This window comes from Hesperophylax consimilis, chromosome 8 (genome assembly GCF_061612785.1).
Source record: "Hesperophylax consimilis isolate HC1 chromosome 8, BYU_Hcon_1.0, whole genome shotgun sequence".
NCBI lineage: Eukaryota > Metazoa > Arthropoda > Insecta > Trichoptera > Limnephilidae > Hesperophylax > Hesperophylax consimilis.
Window position 1 is genome coordinate 10,886,130 of NC_142843.1, and position 21,108 is coordinate 10,907,237.

General features: G+C 35.6%; 1 protein-coding gene across 3 annotated transcripts in view; it reads left to right on the plus strand.

The window, feature by feature from the left end:
- Window positions 1-21,108, plus strand: part of MICAL-like (protein) — a 206,057-nt gene that overhangs the window by 56,783 nt on the left and 128,166 nt on the right. For all 3 annotated transcript variants that reach the window (XM_089634860.1, XM_089634859.1, XM_089634861.1), the window contains exon 2: window positions 2,470-2,630. In XM_089634860.1, the coding sequence (XP_089490986.1) occupies window positions 2,479-2,630 (152 nt within the window). In that variant the 5' untranslated portion in view covers window positions 2,470-2,478. The remainder of the gene's footprint in view (window positions 1-2,469; window positions 2,631-21,108) is intronic.

Genomic DNA, 21,108 nt, shown 5'->3' on the forward strand with positions numbered 1-21,108 from the left:
GGAGGTTTATTTTTTTACTATATGATAATAAAAAAGTGTGTCATACATATCATTTATCTTTGCATACACTGATTGTTGATTTTTACAGTTTTTTTTATAAATATTAGAAATACCAATAATTCAGAAATACCAATAACATTCAGAAATACCAATAACTTAAATAACGAGATATGCACAAAAATATTATAAACTGTAAAACATCACTTACACTGGTATCTTATATCTAGTTGATTAATTAGTTCGGTTTAATCGCCTTGAGTAATCATTATGATTTCATAATTCCTTTCTTGATTATTATAATGTGATAAATACAATAACGCTATGTAATATTATAATCACACACCATAAAAACCTTTATTTATATTTAGTCATCTTTATTTATTTTTTCACAAAGCTAGTATCTAGGTACCTGACTTGGTACCTGCTCTTTTATGTATTTATTTTGTTTAATGTTGTTGTGCTCAATTCGTATTAATTATATATGATATGATACTTCTATACAAAATACAAGTCTAAAACCCTGCCTAAATATTCCTAAATTAGCCTTGGAAGATTTTCGAAAAATGACCCTATTATGAAAATCTTGATAACCTTATTGTATGCCGTAACTTATTACGTAATCGAATTGGTGTAACCGGAATACCATCATCCAGCTATAATTAAATGACTTCTATTTTATATATTTAGAAATGGGGCCATTTTTCAGCTGTGCTTGCTACTACGGTGTCCAGAGTTACATTTTGAATTGTGCTTGTCATGCACGTTTTTGTGAAAAATGTTAAATTGCAGGGAGAAAAATATACAAGGTACCATATTTTTCGAGCAACTATTTTCGAAGGGGTACTGGAATTACTTAACTTTTATCACAGTAAACATAAAAAACGCGCTATTTAGATGAATAAACCTACCGGTTGCCGTAGACATGCACACATTGTCAGTCTCCCTATAAACTTTCACACAACTGTTAACCTATGAACATGCAAAGGGTTATGTAAGCTATTTTAATCCTTCATTACGTATATAATATTACGTTTTTCAACCACAGGAAAACGCAGACCTTTCACATCACAACACTTTCTGGATGAAGAATAAACTAACTTTAGAAAACTACCAAAATACAATATTTCTTCTTAGAAACTCAAATTAAGAACATAAATACCTGTTTAACGAAATACTTCCAAATAGATATATTTATCTTATAAGTCAATAGTCATCTGTAGTAGTATTTACTTATATCAGTTTTTGTTTTTGATTGTAACAAATGCACAGTATTTATGTCATACTAATATGGACCTAAAAAGCCCTGGACAGAGGGTTAGTGCGATTTTGTATGAATGGAATTGAAGCCAAATCTATGGTGAGAGGAAATTGCCTGGCAGCCATCTTGTATGACTACTTTTGAACTGATTTGCGTGCAAAGTGGTGCATAATGAACTATTATTATTTTTTTGTTGTTAATGCAGTTATGACGGCTTATGATTTTTTAGAGTATTTGACACAGGGAATGGGATACGTCATTAAATAATTAAGTAGATTTTGTCACTTCCATACACCTTTCACCTTACCCCGCTGCTTTGAATTGTTGTCGAGTTGACTGTATATTGTTTTATAATATAAAACCTATTTTAAAAATATATCCATAGACTGTAGGCACCTTATTTTTATGTCTGGTTTAATACTTCAACTGATAATGACAAATTTTAGGTTATTTTTTTCATTCTCTTTTAAAACTCATATTTATATTCAAAACTTACTTGAAGCTTATTTTTTGTTTTATTCTTACCATAGGATTGTGATAATAATTACAATTGTGATATAATTAATTGCCTTTGTGGGATTTTTTGCTACACACTACACTGTAATTTTATTTCTATAACTGTTCATTGTGTACATACGTATCAAAACTTTGGATAAAATAATAAATATGTTGGTTCTTAGGTTCTTTATTTCAGTTATTAAAAAATAATGGTTCTTGATAGATGGCCGCCATACAAAATACGTAAAATATTATTTGGTTGTGCGTCGCTACGCACAACCAAATCCTGTTTTGTCTCGACCACTTTGCATTTCGTTTGTCTGAAAATTGTTTGTGTGTTCCGTGTCCGGTCAATCCTGTCAAGGTGGTAGCCGCATTTGATAATAACTTTTTATTTCGCCAGGGCGCTTTAGCGTTGCATGAATGTTGATACTGTAGCGAGCTGTCGAGCCGGAGTAATCAACATGACACGAAGTCTACTGTTCACAGAACTGCGCTAGTTATAATTTGAAATGAATTACATTCCAATTCCGGTATTTTTTTTTCTTACGGTATTAGTAATTAATTATGCACGGCGGAATTGTAAATATTTACCAAGAAAGCTTGATTAACTAAATTCATGAAAGACTTTTGATCGTTTTTAATGTTTAAATAGTGCCACGTACACGTTAATTCCGGCACCTTTCTGACCATGTTTTGTTGTATTTCTTCAGGAAAGTGCAATGAGCGAGCGCAAGGGAACCAAGGCGCTGGAGCTGTGGTGCCGTCGCATCACGGACGGGTATCCTGGCGTGAAGGTGGACAACATGACCACGTCGTGGAGAGACGGGCTGGCCTTCTGCGCGCTCATCCACCACTTCAGACCTGATCTCATGTAAGTTCTCTCTTCATCATATCTAAGGACGATGAAGTGTCACGTGATCAAGTCAGTGCCATCGACCAATTGTAGTTTACAAACGGCGGCGATTGTTGTTGACTGTTGATCTGTGTTATTTTACCGCAAGCATATTTATTAAATTAACACAGTGATTGGACTAATTTCAACCGTGAAGTTTACTTAGCGACAGCGCTGACTTTGTAATTATTAGTAATTTGTTTCGGCCTTCGGTTTTCGGCTTAAAATGTTGCTTGTGTTGTGATGGAGGACATAGCCAGCCGAGGAATTGAACACACTACGCTTGGGTGGGATACGATGTCAACTCAGCCACCGACCGGTCAAATTGGCCTTGATAGTTCCTGTCTAACATCTTCCTCATCCTTCTCGTTAGCGGTGCATGTAACAGAAACTGATCTCTCAGTGGCAAGATCATTATAGTAATAATTTGTTAATTTGTATAGCCATAGTAAGAATACAAGTAAAAAATCGACCAAAACACCATCAGAAGAAAATATAATATCGCCCATGTAATGTAAAAGAAACGTATCTGTATTTATCATGTTTTGAGTAAGCGTTGTCTGAAGATTATTTGAGGAATTTTCATTTATTTGTTACAAATCAAACAACTGCAATACACATATTATTATGTTGTTTTCTGTAATCAATACAAAAGAGTTAAAAGTTATTTATAGCTCAGACATTTTCACTGAGCATTATAACATTGTTCTGAAAAAAGAGTAAGTCGGTAGCTGCTGTGAAATTCGATCGCAACTAAATCCGCCCTACTCTCGAGTGTTTTGATTTTACCCAGAGGCGTGCTAACACCGCGTTACATATACGTTATATTTCGTAGACAAGACAGATGTATGTGATGACCTAACAAGAATAACATAGTAGTCTACCAGTTTGCGTGATAGCTGTGAATCATCGATAAAATTAACATCACAATATTAAAATCTTTTGCAACAAAGCATTGTTTAAGTTAGGATTCAATATTGGCTCTTTAATTTCTGAGCTAATAAATGTTATTGACCTTGCAAACCCACCTGTCAACCAAAACCAGTAAATAAATTTATGCCCATGTTTGAAGTTCTTATAAATGAATAGTCCATGAAATCTATCGTATATAAACGTAACGCGTACACCTATAAAATTAAAACGAAAAGGCCAGTTTCTTGTTTGTCATTCTCGTGGCCTTCTCGTTTCTCGCATTAAGTGCTTTTAGGTCGTACTTGGCAGCAACAGGTTTGATAGGTGTTTTGATAGGAGCATAAAACATAACGTTGTTCTTAATACCACATAAATAATAACACATAATACCATTATTCGTTAGGCCGAGTGTCACAGCACAACCATTGTCACAGAATAACGATTGTCAGAGGCTCTGGTTAGTGATGCTAATGTGACACCGTATTCATAACATGGTTTTTTTTCATTCGGGTTTTAGAGCATCCTAAGCACGTTGTTTGAATCCAGTCCATCTCCAACCTATGACAAGATTTTATAATCCGTGAATTGATTTCTATTTGGTATCAAATCGTTTACCGTTGGTAATGTCGTGTAAATACAACGAATTATTATAATGTTGTTTTAGACATTGGAATACAAAGCAAGCTAACGGAGAACGGAATAGTGAAATTTTTCTAGCTTAATAGTTTGTTTTATAGGCACATCATAATAAAAACATGTTTTTTAGTATGCATTGCCAGAAACGTAGAATATATCTAGTGTTATTTAAAATTCAAAGGCCTTTTAGGCTATGTTATTTATGGTTTAATAGATTTCTTTTATTTTTGTATTTGAAAATGCTCTTCTCGTGATACTATATACATTAATAGACCGTTTTATCAATCACTATGCAAAAAATTTGTTGCTTTCCAGAAGCAACCCAATATTCAGGTTTAGTTTTAATCAAACCTCATGCAGGAACCAAATTTAATTGTATCCAATCTCATTATATAGGTGAGCGTGTTTCTTTTACCAGTGTAAATATTATGAGAACCGAAGCCATCCCACAAGCGCCAAAAACCGCAAAATGCCAATATGGTCGTCCACGAATATAGGTCACCGATGATTTTTTGCTTCGAGTCTAGCGAACTTGTTATGCTTCCGTCCCGCTCTCCGTTATCACGTCCCTCTTCGCCGTGGCCGACTTAAAACATAATCGGCTGCTATAAATAATAATAATGAATCGAATAGAAAAAAAATCTCCTAAACCTCAGGCTCGTCTCATAAGCCTGTAATTCTGAACACTCTTCACGTCGAGATGGGTTTGTTGGTTTGTTCTGCTGTAAGCTGTAACCCACAGCTTTGTGTTTATTTTTGGTTGTTTGAAATTCAAATCTCTTTCGTTTTGTTTGTTTATTTTTAAGGGTGACCTGTTTTTATGCTTAGTGGTCGGTGAGTTGGAGATGTTGAACGTAGATTGTGTGTTCTCTTCGGTTAACATTCAATATAAAATGCTGTTGAATCTATCATAAACATCTCTATTAGTATTGATCTCTACCTACGTTTTAGAGATATTTAAAAACACAAAAACACACAGACAGAGAGAGGGTGAGATTAGGGAACCCCACAAAATTCTCTCCTCGCTCACATTACTTCTTTCTTCAACCATTCATATTCTGCCTTTAGTATTTGTTTCATTTGTTTATGCCTTGACATCCTTGACATGAATATGAATAAATACGATAAAAATGTCCTAAAGATAACAAGGTTAATGGGCACAATGCATTTTTTCTCTTGTTTGTATTTTTATGAGGTTGAAAAGACTTAGTCATAAAGTCATAAAACAATAGTTGGTAGTTGTATCAGGAAATTTTGATCACAGTGTTTCGGCAAAATTCAGCAAGGCGATGAGTTACATTTAGGTGCATGCGTAGTCTATGCAGTATTATATAAAGTGGAATTTCAGGCTGTGTTCTGGAATTGCTCGGATTTCTATCCAATGTCTACACGTTGGTATCTCCTCTATCTGGTTTGACTGACACCTGCATTAAAGGCGGTGCATAACTTCAGTTTTAATTGCCTTAAATTTCTCTCCATTAATTCCAAAGATGGCGTGTTATTATATATTACGATTATCATTCTGGCTTAGACCTGTTATCAGGAGATATCAAATCGAGATTTACAATGCGTTATGGGGATTACCTAAAAATAATGTGAATCATACATTTATGGACACTTGATTGTTATAATCCATGTTTGAAATTGATTATTTATTTGAACTGCCAAGCAGGAACTCTGTATCACTAAAACAGTTGAACGGCGAGCTCTGACTCAGTGAAATTTTCACAAGTTTTTGTCGGGATTTTCTAGGCCAACACAACTATTTGCTAGCAATATCACTTACATCATGAACTACGAAGTTGTGAAATACGCATAGATAAAACGAAAAACATTTCGAAAAAAGAGTGTGAACTCAAGTAAAACCGGGTAGTAAAGTTTTGGTTACAACAGATTAGTAATATGATAGATCATTGTAGAAAAATATTATATATTTGTACAGCGCCCTCGAGGTGATTTTTCACCAAAAATGGCGCTTTATAAATCATCAAAACATTGGTTTTTATTATTATTATTAATAAACCGGGAGAAATTGGAAACATTAGTATAGTATATATTATTATGAAAAAAGCCTTTAAATCAGTTTCAATGTTACTCTCTCACACATTATAATAAGTGTTATTATCGTTGTTGCTCCAAAAAAAAGATTCTCGTTCCCTTGTTATCACAGGTCGGCCCGAAACTGCTAACAGCTAACAGGTAACAGGCGCCAGGTAGTAATGATATTCGCTGCCCATTTAGACTGGGGGCGTCGTAGATCGCAGTATCTCCTCCGCGATCAGGCGATCAACAAATTAGTCGGCAGAGCTCCGCCTATGATTCATTTGTCCGTTTGGCGGCCCGGACCGGGTTACCGCAGGGCTCAAAACTGGGTCCATTTCGCAAACTGAATTTAATTACATCGTTGATATTGATATTTAATGCAGAAGAAAAGGTAATGAATTTAGGAGTTTTATATGGAAATATGACAATGTAAGTTTAAAGGATAGGAGTCGGCCGAGATCCGCCTATGATTCATTTATCCGTTTGGCTGTCCGGGTTACCGCAGGGCTTCAAACTGGGCCCATTTCGCAACTGGATAATAACACCGTTGATATTAGTAGTGGTGTCGCGAAGATGCGACTCCACTATATTTTTAGAGGTGGTGCAGAGCAAAGCCCTATGCCACACGCCCAAAGGACCAGTCCCAAACTACACCGAATGATAGGTTATGGGACGATTTATGCATCCGACAAACCCGATGGACAGTGCAATAATCAAAAAGGTATAAATCTGGGCTTCTGGAGCACAAGATAAGCCCAGATTGGAATGCAGGAAAGATGGACTCACCCGTTGATGATTATCACACGTCTCCAGGAGTTTTAGTTGATTTCACTTCACAAATATATGTATAATCGCCCTGTCTGATATTAGTTATCACTACGAACTCTGATGAGCAACTGACGCCACTTGTCCGATTTTACATGTGTCGCAACAATCCTTTTATTATGGTGACATTTTGGGATGGGTAAAAGGGTAGGTAGGACATTTGCAGGATTTTATATTGACATTACACTTGTCCATTAAGCCTGTGGGCATCCACACAATCCTACCTAACAATACCTAACAATCCCCTATATATTGCGCGAACAAGTAGTATCAACAGAATGGATAATGAACAATTAGGTGTTATGTTTTGAAGTATGAAAAAGTTAAACGTCTTTATTTATATAGGGCTAGCTGAAGTCTCCGGCGTTGCCGCCCGTCCGCTACAGACATTCATTCATTCATTTTTCAATAATAATCTCGGTTATCTGTACATTCCGGGTAACTCTGGTTCAATGAACTCAAAATTGCTTTAAATTTAAATGTCATTTTTAAAATTGGAACTGGTGTAAATAATTCAGACAAGCGATAAAGTACCTATAATATATATTATTTTTAATCGAAAATTATTTTAATTGACAATTTTAAAATTGTAACTGATTTGTCAACGATTCAGACTATTCCGTGATAAAATGGTTTAAAAAAGGCAATTATTTTCACGGTTGCCTTCTTTTCAACATCGTTCCATAGAAATATTCTTATCGAACATTTTAGAACAAAAACGGTGTGATAGATAAGAAATGGAATATCTCCGGTGTCAGGATACACCCAGTCTTCCATACAAAAGTAGAAGAAGAATCAGATCATAGGCATATCGGCAGAAACAACATTATAGCACGTAAACTACGAGCAATTGGTTGTATTCTTGTGGAAAGTAACATGGTATTTTCTCTTGAATCTATTATTTCTAAGATTATCACAAAAAATGTGCGCTTTGTTGTTATTGAATCTGGAGCACTTTCGTTCGCGTTTATTTTTTGTCCGTCCTATCGCTTCGGTTGGAATTGTGCATGGAAAATGTATTGTTAAAGATTTTCAACTTTCGCGGTCGCGGGCCACGTAATTCCCGACATGTTCGCTGGACGTTTCGAGATTTACGACAGCCTCGCCTGGCGTTATTTTGTTTTACCTACCTCGACAGCGCTAGTAACGCCAAGAATACATTATTTGGCCCCAATATAATTCACGATACACCCTTGTAAAGTGTTTGCGTAGTGTCTAGTTTCATTTATTATAGTGGTGTAAATTTTATTTCCAAATAATGTTGACATTTTAAAAACATATTGTAAGGGGTTTATTAAATAAAATGCACAATTTTAACGGTGAACACAATTGAATCTTTATTTTGGGTAATGATAATAATAATAACATGGCATTTTATATAGCGCAGTTTAGTGCCATTTCACTTCAAGTGCGCTTAACTACAACAAACTTAAACAAACAACTTCAGTATTAGTGGTCATGTTCTTAAAATTATAACACTAAATATACTGTTTATATAAAGTGATGGCAAAACTTAGAATAACAATAACGGCAGGACAGAACAAAACAAGAATATTAAAACTAAAACATAATGTAAAACAGCAGGCAGTTAGTGCTAAGAAATGAGAATCTTCTGAACAGACATTTTAAAAAGGTACAATCAGGAGGCAACCGAAACCAAACAACTATCGGAAGTTTTAGAATATGGCTTATTATAAAATTATAAAGTATAATATTAAAAAGGTACAATCAATTTGGAAATATGACACGTATTTATAACAGTTCAACAATAGTAAGACAGTGTAATTAACTTTAACAACCACAATATGGCTTCACTGAGGAAACAGGTTACACCTGTATGGTCTTTGGGAAGTTTGTTCCTCCCAAAGTAACGTAATATGGTTCATTTTCACTATCGTTAGCTGATCTCCGTCGCTGCAGTCAGTCCTTCCAGTTAGGTAACTTAATTTTCTAGAGCAAAACATGACCTTATATCGTTCATTACAGCTGTGACATCCCTTTCAGTGATCACATCTGTAAGCCAGAGCGACGGGGTGAACAACTAACCAATACCATCCCTCGTCCTGATTTTAGTAAGAGACGAAGCGATGCGGGAATCAGAAAGTATTTGATCGAAGAACTAATCAATATACATTCAGAATTAGCTTAGTAACCAGATGGTTTGCTACCTTTTTTTCTTAGTCGTCCTCTCTAAGAGATCCTGGGCTGAAGCGAACTGGGTTTTGGATAGAGGGTTTTCTGCGACTTCTATGAACATTGAAGGCACAGTAATCTTATCTGAAAAGTCATTCTTTGAGTTTGAACATTTTTCCTGTCAGGAATTTCTAGGACACGCATATTTCTGTTTTTTTTTTTAAATTCTTTGTGATTTTCGCGGCCAGAAGAAGTATTATCGTGATTCATTTTTAGGGTATGGTTCCGTGTTGAGCTTCCTCCTTATTTAACCAATGTTTCGGACAGCGTTACACACATCTGCCCTGATGGTGCACATTGTAAAGCTGTCAGAAACGTTGACTAAAGAAAGAGAAAGCGCAACACAGAATTGTGCCCCAAAATAAATAACGATAATTCTTAAAATATTTTTATGAAAATTGCTTTGTTTTGTAACGGATGATTAATTTAAACAGTAAGAAAGTTTCTAAGTTCCGCCCGCATCCGTTTGGTATTCCTAAACAAGGGACGTGGGCGTAAGGATATTACCGCCCGCCCCCGCGCAAAATCTAATAACAGATTTGCACGTTTCAGAGCTTACAATTTATTTATATATACAAATGTAGGTATTTTACTTTAACTGTCTCATCAATCTTGATCAGGTTCGGGTGGGAGGTCTGCGGCCGCAAAACGCTCAATTCCCGGAGCCTCGTTTCCAATTATCAAATATTGTATAAGGTTATTATTACGTGGCAGTACTTACACCAGTAGGTATAATAGGTTATAATATTATAAGTCTAGTCAATAAATATATTCTGAAAATGCGTGCTTGAAAAAAAACCTTATAATTAATATAAACATTAGTATATTTAGACAAAATTTGGCAGTATTGTTGGATTTTTTAAAACTTCTTTTGACGCTTCATTTACTACAATATTTGGTTTTGATTCTATGGAAAGGTGTGCGTGCACACGGAGAAAAATTAATATTGTTAATTTATTAAGAATCTCTTCAAATTATTGGTAATTCCGGTTAAAAACGGGATTGCAGGCCTTACGAATGAACTAACAGGTTTCCTGATGTCAGGACACGTGTTCACGAAAATTGCATTATAACGAAATTTCTCTATTTGGTCATGATATATTGTCAAGACAAATCGATAAAACATTCTTATTTTTATTTACTCTTATTAATTACTCGTGAGGGCAAACATTGATTTCTCTCCGTGTAGGAGGGTTTTGTAAGTGGTAAAGATGCCTAATTCTATAAAAATGACAACACGCCTTTATACTACAATGTTATTTTAATTATCTTATGGTACCACGTTACAGAATGGATAATGTTAGTTCAGGGTTTTACATCACGTGTGAAGCCTTTAACTAACGGGCAGGTATATCAGTAATTTTTAGAAATGCTATCATTAATCTCTCTTGCGAGGATTTTTTGACATTTGACAAGTATAAACTACGCCATTAATAAAAATGGAACAATACACGCTTCAACAACGCATTGAAATTATTAAAATTCACTTGAGTGAATCAAAAGCAAATCATCTTTAGTGATGAGGCCCGTTTCCACCTCGGTGGCTTCGTCAACAAGCAAAATTGTCGCATCTGGGGCTCGGAAAACCCAAGAGTTATTGTTGAAAAGCCTCTCTATCCTCAACATGTGACTGTTTGGTGCGCTTTATGGTCCGGCGGAGTCATTGGACATTACTTTTTCGAAAATGAGGTTGGATCAACAGTTACGGTGAATGGATTGTTTATTTTTATCGAGGGATGATTAATGATTTTTCATAGCCGGAATTGGATGGTATTGATCTGGACAACGTTTACTTTCAACAAGATGGCGCTACGTGCCACACAAGCAACGAAACCATTGATTTTTTACGATTGAATATCAAAATAACACCTCTTATTGGAAAACCCTGTATATTGGAAATTTATGGCTGCTTAATATATGTCTTGAATAATGATAAATTTTTGTGTTAACAACTAATTAACTAGCTTTATAATTAGTGAAAATATGAAATATCTTGGCATCGAATCAGCCACCCACCGAAACGTTACAATTTACCCTTGGTCAAAGAGCAACGCAAGCCACTGCGCTACGGCAGTACTGGTCTACTAGGTCTACTAGGTCTACTATTCCATGCTTCGTTTTTCTAATAAACGGAAACGGATTGTGATATAACCAATATTATTGTATGTTATTTAGTATTAGTCCCTGAGATCTTTTGGCACCTAAGCCCTGTTTAATTTGATAGGAGAGTCTTTAAAAAAATAACTAACATTTTTGCGGTTCTCCGGGTATTAAATAATAGTAATTGTATATCGCCGTTTTTGTGAAAAATCACCTCAAGGGTCCTAAACCTATGACCTCTGGGCTGAGAGCCAAGGAATCGAGCGCTCTGCATCACATTATATACATGTCATGCTTGCAGGATTATTACATTTCATAAATAAGGTTGCATAAGCGTGTAGTCATATTTCAACGCGTTATATACGACTGCGAGCGCTCGCATAAAAATTGATTGATTTTTTTCGGTGAATGAGTTTTATGTACCGGTCGCAGGCGGGGTTACTTAAACCTTAAAATAGTAATTCAACACCGTCGCTAATTAAATCCATTGTGATATATTTCAGTTGGTCACGAAGCCCTCAATGTCCGAAGGGGGGTGAAATCAGGGTTCGGTGATGGCCCTGTCGTGTTTTGGATTTGTAGGGCTTCTCGACCTTATTTCTAAACTTTGCGACTTCCAATTGATTACCATCTTTTTATTCCATTTTGTGTAACGAATTTTGGTCCTTTGCTTTGTGGTGTAAGTTCCTAAAATATAGGGCTTCTGTACTGTTTAAAGCCAATAAACTATTTGTTGGATTAAATCACCGATACAATATTATATTTGTAAACTCAATTCTTTCTTGAAAGAATTGACTTGAATTTTCTTATTCATATTTAGTATGTACGTGCGCAAATAAATAAATCGTCTTAATATATTTAAGCATAGCTTGTAAAAAGTGTATTTTAATAAAGTAACCAAATTAACGCCATTTATAAACGCGTAGATTATAACTTTTAAATTTTAAATGCAAAACTGCGTTTACCCTTAAGGAAAGTCCCATTTAATACACATCTTATACAGGGTGTCCGGAAACTCGTAGTACAAGCGGGAAACTGGTGAATCTACATCACATTTGGAGTCGATTTTGTAGTATATTTTTTTTTTGAGCTTTCGTTATCGAGTAAATCGAGTTTGAAGTTGATTTTTAATTTTTTTTAATCAAATTCTTATAAATTATTACTGAAGATCAAAGTACCCAACTAATTAAAACTGTTTGAAAGTAAAACAAATGAAGAAACTCGGATTTGAAGCATTATTTTGAAATCACCCTTCATTTAACCCGGTGTAATCATAAAATATTTCTGCTCTGCAGGGTTAAAACATCTGTTATTCAACCCTAAACACCAGAAAAAACTTTAACCCTAAAATAGCCGAAAAATATTTTTTTTTGTTTTTTTTTTTTTTGAAAATGCTCAAATCAAAAAACTTGATGTTTTTTTGGGTTCCCCATGTGGTGTAGATTCTCCAGTTTCCCGCTTGTACTACGAGTTTCCGGACACCGTGTATATTAAATTAATTAATATCTTAATTAAACATAAATAATTGTCGTGCAGTCGAAGAATCGGAGTGCCAAAATGTTTATTTATTCTTTCTTACCAACGTTGCCATAGCACGAAGAAACTACATTCCCATTATGGCTCATGGTTTCCTGCTCCTCCCACCCTGAAAGCACGTGTTCCACGTCCTACTAAATCAGTTATCTTACCGGTCGCACCAGGACAGGAGTACGTACTCCTTACTGGAATGGTGCATTCGTATCGTATTTTAACGTCTTTTGAATATTAAAATCTATTATTATCTAATGTGATAGGTGAGACTTCAATCAATATCTTTTAAAAATAAGCCTTATGCACATTACACTATATTATGCGCGTATAATTTGGGCGTATAGGCAAGACCGATAGGGAGAAGGAGCCTGGGAAGGCCAAGGTTAAGATGGAGCGACAACGTCCTCAAAGATTTGTCTGCCTTGGAGATTCGAAACTGGAGAGAGCTGGCGCGGGACCGAGATGAGTGGAGGAAGACTCTTGAGGAGGCCAAGACCCACCAGGGGTTGTAGAGCCAAAAGTGATGATGATGATGATAATTTGGGCGTGGCATATACGCATTACATGTTGTAGTGACTACTACGCTATAATCTTCCTCAGGACAGGGGGTCAGATCAATTGGGGAACTGCAGCCGAATCTCATTTCTTTGTATGGGATCTGTCACTTTGACAGTCGTGTAAAATTTAAAATTCGTTTATTAGCTAGCCCCTAATGTTTACCTACTCGATCATTCCGCCTAATAATGATCTCACGACCGCTACAACACCAAGGTTCAACAGAACAATGTCAATAACAAATTTGTCATTAATTCGGCTTTTGGTGTCGCTTAAATTACCATCCACTGACCACGTTTCCCCATAAATCCGATGCAGTAAAAGTTAACGGGCACCTGCGTGAGAATCAGCCACGGAAGTAATAACTGTAAAAGTGCCATTAGTTAAACGCTTAATATTGGACATTATCTCTCCGGAGCTAATTATAATATTGTCATTCGTTAAATCAGGCAAGCGGTCCCGTACATGTACAGGTGAACAAACTGAAGAGATACATCTGTAGAAGTGTGTTGTGGGCGTGTCCGTGTTCCCGAAGTGAGCTCATTTTTTAAATACATCTATTCGAATTGCACTTTTGTTTTCGTCAATGAATGAATGCCGATCTTGGTGGAAATTAATCCACTCCCGACATCCAATCAAGCTGAAACTTGGCAAATTGACTCGTTGTCGATGACAATGCATTCTATATATTTATTACATTCTTTTAGTGGCAATCACGCATACACATGCGGGGAAATGCGTATATATTTCTCGGAAATGGGATGACATTACAGCAGTTAATATACTAAATAAACGTCCGTTCTACCCTATCGGGTTTTGGCTCAGTTGTTAGCGCGGTTGACGCCAGTCCCTGGGGAGGAAGGTTCAATCCTCAGTCAAACCAAAAAAAGGTTGTTATTTTACGGGTTGATTTTTTCATACTGAAATTGTTTTAAATATCGGTTTTTAAATTTTTTTATGTGATAAGCGCACAAAAGTCCCAACTGCCAAAAAAACAACTATTGCATCCCCAATTAGGGTATCTTGTGCAGCAGAAGGAAGGGGTAGTGGAATGGGGAAGGTTCGGAACTACTTGGCTATAAACAAGGATAAAACCATTTCAAGCATCGTTTTGATTCAAAATGGTGATCTTTCACCAGGTGTGCCGAGAGTATCAGTGCACAGAATATTATCAGTTTCATTTTACTATCTGATCGCCTCTGGGGTCAAGGACTCTGTCTCATTTTTGTTGTTGTTGCAAAAACAGTTTTAAAAACCACTATATTATAAAAGCGATAAAGAAAATCACTAAATATATAGTCAGTTAAAATTTAACTAATACCTCGTGCTTATTGAAGAATATGTGAAAAATATCCACATTTCCTACGAAGCAGTTAGTTAACCTAGTTAAGTCTTCCCATAGGCATCAGCATTGGTACGTTAGGAAGTTTTGCACCTGGAAAGAATCACAAGCCTGTATTGATGTGGATTGGCGACGTCCGTTTTCTTTCCAATGCTTAATGCTTAATCACATTTCTAGGGATTTTGTGTTCAGTGCATGTAGAGAACGTTAACCACTAATAAAGCAGCGTGTTAACAGGCTCGAGCCTCGTAAGTCCCTCCCACTTACCTCCCGCTGATCTTGACAAGATGATCGATCAATCACACCCGTCCTCTGTAACTGCTGATGCCAATGATACTCTGCATTTTCGTCAGTAGGTACATAATTAGTTTTTTTTTTAATATTAACTTTACTTATAATTTAAAAATTATCAATATTTCGAATGTTTGAATCATTAGTGTAACTTAATTTTTCTTTTTTTTCTGGTCAAATTATATCAGGAAAAATATAAACTTATAAAGCCCTGGACAGAGCATTAGCGCGATTTTGTATGAATGACATTGAAGCCAAATCTATTATGAGGGGAAATCGCATGGCAGCCATCTTGTGTGACAAACTTTTGAAATTATGTGTATGCCAAGTGGTATAAAATTAACTAATTAAATTTTATTTTTATTTTGTTACATCAATTCTAACGGCATATTGTCTGCGATTATTTTTGGGTATTTGATGAGATAGGGAATGAAATGTCATTACAAAAATCAAAAGGCATCTTTCCGTTCACCCTGCTGCTTCGAATTATTCTCGAATAGCTATATGTAAGGTCTGTTAGGTTAATGGGGAAAACAGATTAAGGTTGGGTTGTTTAAACATTAGATAAACACCCATTTTATATTTTTGACATTTGAATCGTCTTATCGCCCATTCTTCTTCAGTTTCAGCTTTTGATCAGATTATGATCACCTGACAACTATAACAACATTTGATCAAAAGCTAAAACCGGCCGAGATTCGGCTTTTAAAATCAACCGTAAAAATATCCAAAGTGGCGCTGATCGTCGATTTGATGGTCATCATATGTGTAAGCAGTTAAAAGTTAGTCAAAGGTTAAAAATAATAAGTTATGAAAATAGTGTTATAAAGGTGTTTTTGAGTGCCAATCTGATTCTGCATTACTGAAACCAAAAAAGTCCGGATCATATGGCAATATCGATCGGAACGAAAAACATGCTGAGAAACCCCACAATTTGAGAATGATACACAGGAACCGTTTAGATTTGGATTAATTATATATTTTTTATCTAAATAATTACGTTAGACAATAAGATCGCAGTGATACAATTGCAAATAATTGCTTCCAAAGCCATATCGATTAAATGAATATTCTCAACAATAACTAATTTACAAATTCCAGCAGAACAATAAAACTTCCAATTCTATTTGAAATACATGTTTCATTCTCATTCGACCGATCAAAAGCAAACGAATGATTAATTTCGCGATTGTTATGGTGGAATAAATACCTTGAACGCAAACATAAAAGTGATTCGATCCTTCCGTGAAATCCGACTGCATACTTGTGTGAATATTTCAGAGGTAATCGCTACTTATCGGCTGTCGATTTAGATTTGCCAAGAGATTAGCGCCTATTCTGAGAATCGGACCTAAGTATATTTGAAAAATCTGCATATTTTAGACATGACACACGTTTTTTTATTATTTTTCGCATGAAATATTTTTTTCCATGCTGGTGTGTAGACATGGCAAATAGATTAAAATAACCAATTTTTTTTATTAATATTGCCTTAGACGCATGCTTTTTAATTTGGGAGGCGGGTATGGGTACCGCCGCCCCGGAAACCATTTTTTTTTGATAAACAACACCTTTGCCGTCTATCACCCCAAGTGGGTTGCTACTGTTTAGTGACTTAGCAGTGGTGCCCGGATTCATAGGGTGAGTTGTGTTCAGATCTTGGCAGCGGATGCGCCTGCACATTAGCTGCATGGCGGGCCGGATCGGAAGAAGCCAGTTCGGGGAGACCCTTTGACCTCTCCAGCTAGTTTCTCTCGACCCATCGTCTTGCACTGCAGCGGGAGGGATGGATTCATACGTCCGTCACTCCCCTCATAATTTTTTCCTTTCCAGAACGTCCTCTCCTTCTTTTCCTTAAAAATACCCTCCACACAGCATCCCCAAAGATGACATAGGCCCTGAGGGAATTTATTTTCCTCGAGGCCTTCTGTGTGGGGTTTCTGTAAATAAAAAAATCCTGTTTTATCAATAAAATCATTAATAATATAATTGAGAAAAAAATGTTTGACCATCACTTCACCGAGTATAAAAAAATGTTATTTTGAACAAAGTTTTTTTTTGTTTCAAATTATAATTTTTCTAACCACAAAGTGATTGCTACCTGTGAATGTTTAAAAACATTAATATTATGAGGAGTTTTTAAATTTATATAAAATACCCCCAAAAAAAATAAATAAATAAAATCTTATAAATTCTCCTACTAAGGCGATGCCATACGTATTAATGCAAAATCATGTGTTTTTGGTTTGAAAATTTGGTCGCCTAGAAATGTTTCAGATGCTTTAATTAAATACTGCGAGAAGAATACATCTTGGCCTTTGAATTAATCGAGTATTTTTTAGATAAGTCTTTTTATAAGCCCAGAAAAAAAATAATGTAAAGGCCTATGAAAACTGCTTTAAAGTTCAAAATGTCCTACTTACGAACCCATTTTCGGTTATGATTTTATTGTATAGTGTGGCAAATTAAGTTATTTATAAAATGATCGAAAAAAAATTAAATATTTATGCGTGAACATCCACAAAATAAAATAAAAGGCACTTTTTGGCCATGTTTTTTTCTTGCGTAAATCAAAACAGGCGGATGGTGTTAAGCGGGAATTTAAACCTTATCGCCATCTATGTAAGGGTTGTTATTGATAGCGGCTCAATTTAAAATATTACACGACGTAGTGCATCGCCTTAAATCATTAATTCACTTATTGACAGCCCTGCATTATTACAATATATTTCATTTCGTGTCCCTAATAGAGTCGCACGAACTATAAATATATTTCACTGCAACAATAATGTCAATACCAATTCGTTTATAAACTCCTTTAATATATAATTTAATTATTTTTTTAGCTTTGATTTGACGGTGGTGTTCCTTCCAATTTGTTATACGAGGGGGCGTAATTAAGTTCGCGGAATAGGTAGGAAGGTGATTAGTGGGGGTGTCGCTGAATTAGGTACTAATTGAGCAACTCATTGTTAGTATAAATACCGGGTTTTATCGTAATTAGGTCATTAGTCTTTCAGCTATCGTCGACCAAACAAGTCAATCAAGGGGAGAATTGTGAATATGGAGAAAATCGAGTTTCGCGCTGTTATAAAATTCCTTACCAAGCAAGGAAAATCAGTTCAGATCATACTAGAAGAGATATCATCCGTTTACGGGGACTCTTGTCCAAGTAAAACTATGCTTTACAAGTGGCATACCGTCTTTAAACAAGGCAGGGAGTTGCTTGAAGACGACCCACGGCCAGGAAGGCCTATCGAGGTGAAATAATACAAGTTGACAATCGGTCGACTGTCAACGCGCAGAGAAAACACTATTGTTCGTAGATCAATAGAACCTAAATAAACGTACCTGCGCCTGTGGTCCGCACCAAACTTCTGTTGCTAAGCGAGATTGAGTCATACTCGTAAAATGCAAATTCAGTTTTGTTCAGGCAGAGCAGTTTTTTTTCAAACATTCTTGTGATCCATGCTGAATCAAACTTCTGAACAGGTCATTCTGGGTCCACAAAATTGAACATATTTAAAAAATATAATGATCGTTGATAAACGATTCAGGAACGAAAGACGTGAAAGACAATATAGGAAGATTTGGGCTTCTAGATATATATTATGTTCATTGAGCGTATTTAAATATAGCTACTAAACATAACTAAAGTATTTTTTTGCGATAGGTATTTAGAGTAGGCATCTTCCATTCTGTAACTCTGACCTGCAAATACATTGATATTCAGTACCTATATTATCTTATTTTATAAAGACTTTTTTTTTACTTTTTACACATTTCTATACTTACAGATTGTTTCATAGCCCTTGAATAATTCATCAAATTTCGAAGTTATAATTCAAGTTCGGTTATCATTTCATCATGGGCCGGTTGTTTCACACTACTTGGATAGTAACAGAAATTGAATAGGAATTTCACAGAACTTGAATATTAACTTTGAATTTTGGTGAATTGTTCAAATTCTGTCAAACAACCCGTCCTGGATGTTTTTATTCTCAATCCGACGCTTATCGAACCCTACATTACATGAGATTATTGAGACATTACATTACATTACAGAGAGATTTAGTCACTGCACCACATAGATCGTCGGAAGGTAACTAGACCAATTGATATAGGTTAATGCTAGAACCGTAAGAGCAACTCTTGAGCAATTAACACCAATGGAAGCAAGTAAATCAGGTGGTATTATTATAATGTACGGTTGAGGATTACCATATAGGGCACACTGGAATACTTGAGTACTGGACACCGACGCCAGTGGTTCAGACGAGACTAGGAAACAATACTGGTAGTACATACAGACCTCAGGGCTGGCGGTGGGTGATTGTCATCGGAAACGCTCGTGTATGTTGCTACAAATAATATATTATACTTGTTGTAAACAATAAGGTAGTCTTGTGAATTTTATATTATCTCTTGAACAAGAAATTGTCGTCCCAGAATCAAGAAAGACTTTTTTGTATTTTTTCTGTGGTATCGCATAAGAGTTCTAATAGTCCGAAACTATTTTGATAAATGTTGTAATGCTGATGGAAGTGGGTGAAGGAAAGTGTAAGGTTGGCATTGACTGTTTAGATCTGGCCACTTAAGAGGAAGCTACAAGCCAAAAATATGTATATTCTTGGTATACCATATATTGTAGGTAATAGGCTTTAAAATCGCTTGACAAACTGAGTCTAGAAATTTTTGTTATTTGTTTTTGGGGTATTATGCCGTGTTGCGCTAACTCCTTCTTTAGCCAACGTTTCGCCAAATAACACATCTGCCCTGATGATGGACACTGCAATGCTGTCCGAAACGTTGGCTAAAGAAGGAGTTAGCGCAACACGGCATAATACCCCAAAAACAAATAACAAAAATACTTTTGGCCGTGAAAATCTTAAATCATATTTGAGTCTAGAAACGTTCGATTTCCACACCAAAACGGTTTTTTATTTACTTTGTAAATAATTTTATAAGAAAGCAAAAAAGTTAATCAAGTGAAACTGTCACAGATAATCTTAGCTATAATACTGTATTTTTTAAAGTTGTTTTCGCGTTCATAAATTTCTATTGAAAAAAATTTTTTTTTAGTAGTTTACATTTATATTTTTTATTGAGTAATTTTCTTTTTATTTGTATTCTACTCAAGCGTAACGATAGGAAAACCTTCAATTTATCTTAAGCAAATTTTTTGATATTCATAATGTACACCAATTCGTTATAAAGATTAATCAAAATTGTGATTTAGCATTTAGCTTCGCCTTAACATAAGCCATAGAGTAGGCATCGCAAAAACTGTGTCTCGTGACATCTTTAAAGAGAAGATTTTTCCGGTGAGGCGTGTGGGTTTGTTTTTAGACAAAACTAGAGTTTTAATGCGAAAAAAACACCCCATCCGCTTTTCGCACCACTTAAAGCCGAATTTTGTTTATTTTTGATGAAATTTTGCACACTTGACGTTCAAAATAAGAGGAAAATTACTGTCTTCATCTGATTTCGAAAAACTATTCATAAAGCTCGCTCAACGCCGGAGACTTTTCCATATAAATTAAATGCATTTTTATTAGCCTATGCCTTTTTCCGAACCAATAACTGGATCCAGATTCAATTAATTAATATATTAAGTCTTTCCGCCCCGACACGTAGATCGTCTAACACTTGACAGCTAATCTCACCACAAATCTATTATTTATTAGCGTTTAAAAAATAGTTTTACTGTTTACCTGTTTAAATTTTATTCGTTCGTATTTTTATATATCATCCCGCCTACCTGCTAATAAACTGTCTGCTCTAAACAAGTAACATTACTTCATCGATAGATTGCTCCTCATTTTATGCACTCGTTACGGCGGCAGCTTCCTAACCGGCACGACACGACACGACCCAACCGCTGTTTGCGTAATGACCCCCACGTTAAATAAGTACTACCAACCTGGTCTTTTTATTATTGTATGACACGTAAACTGGATCATTTCTGCTCGGACCAGCAAGTAGGTACTGCAACACCGTGAACTCTAATACCTTGGGAATTGTTTATGA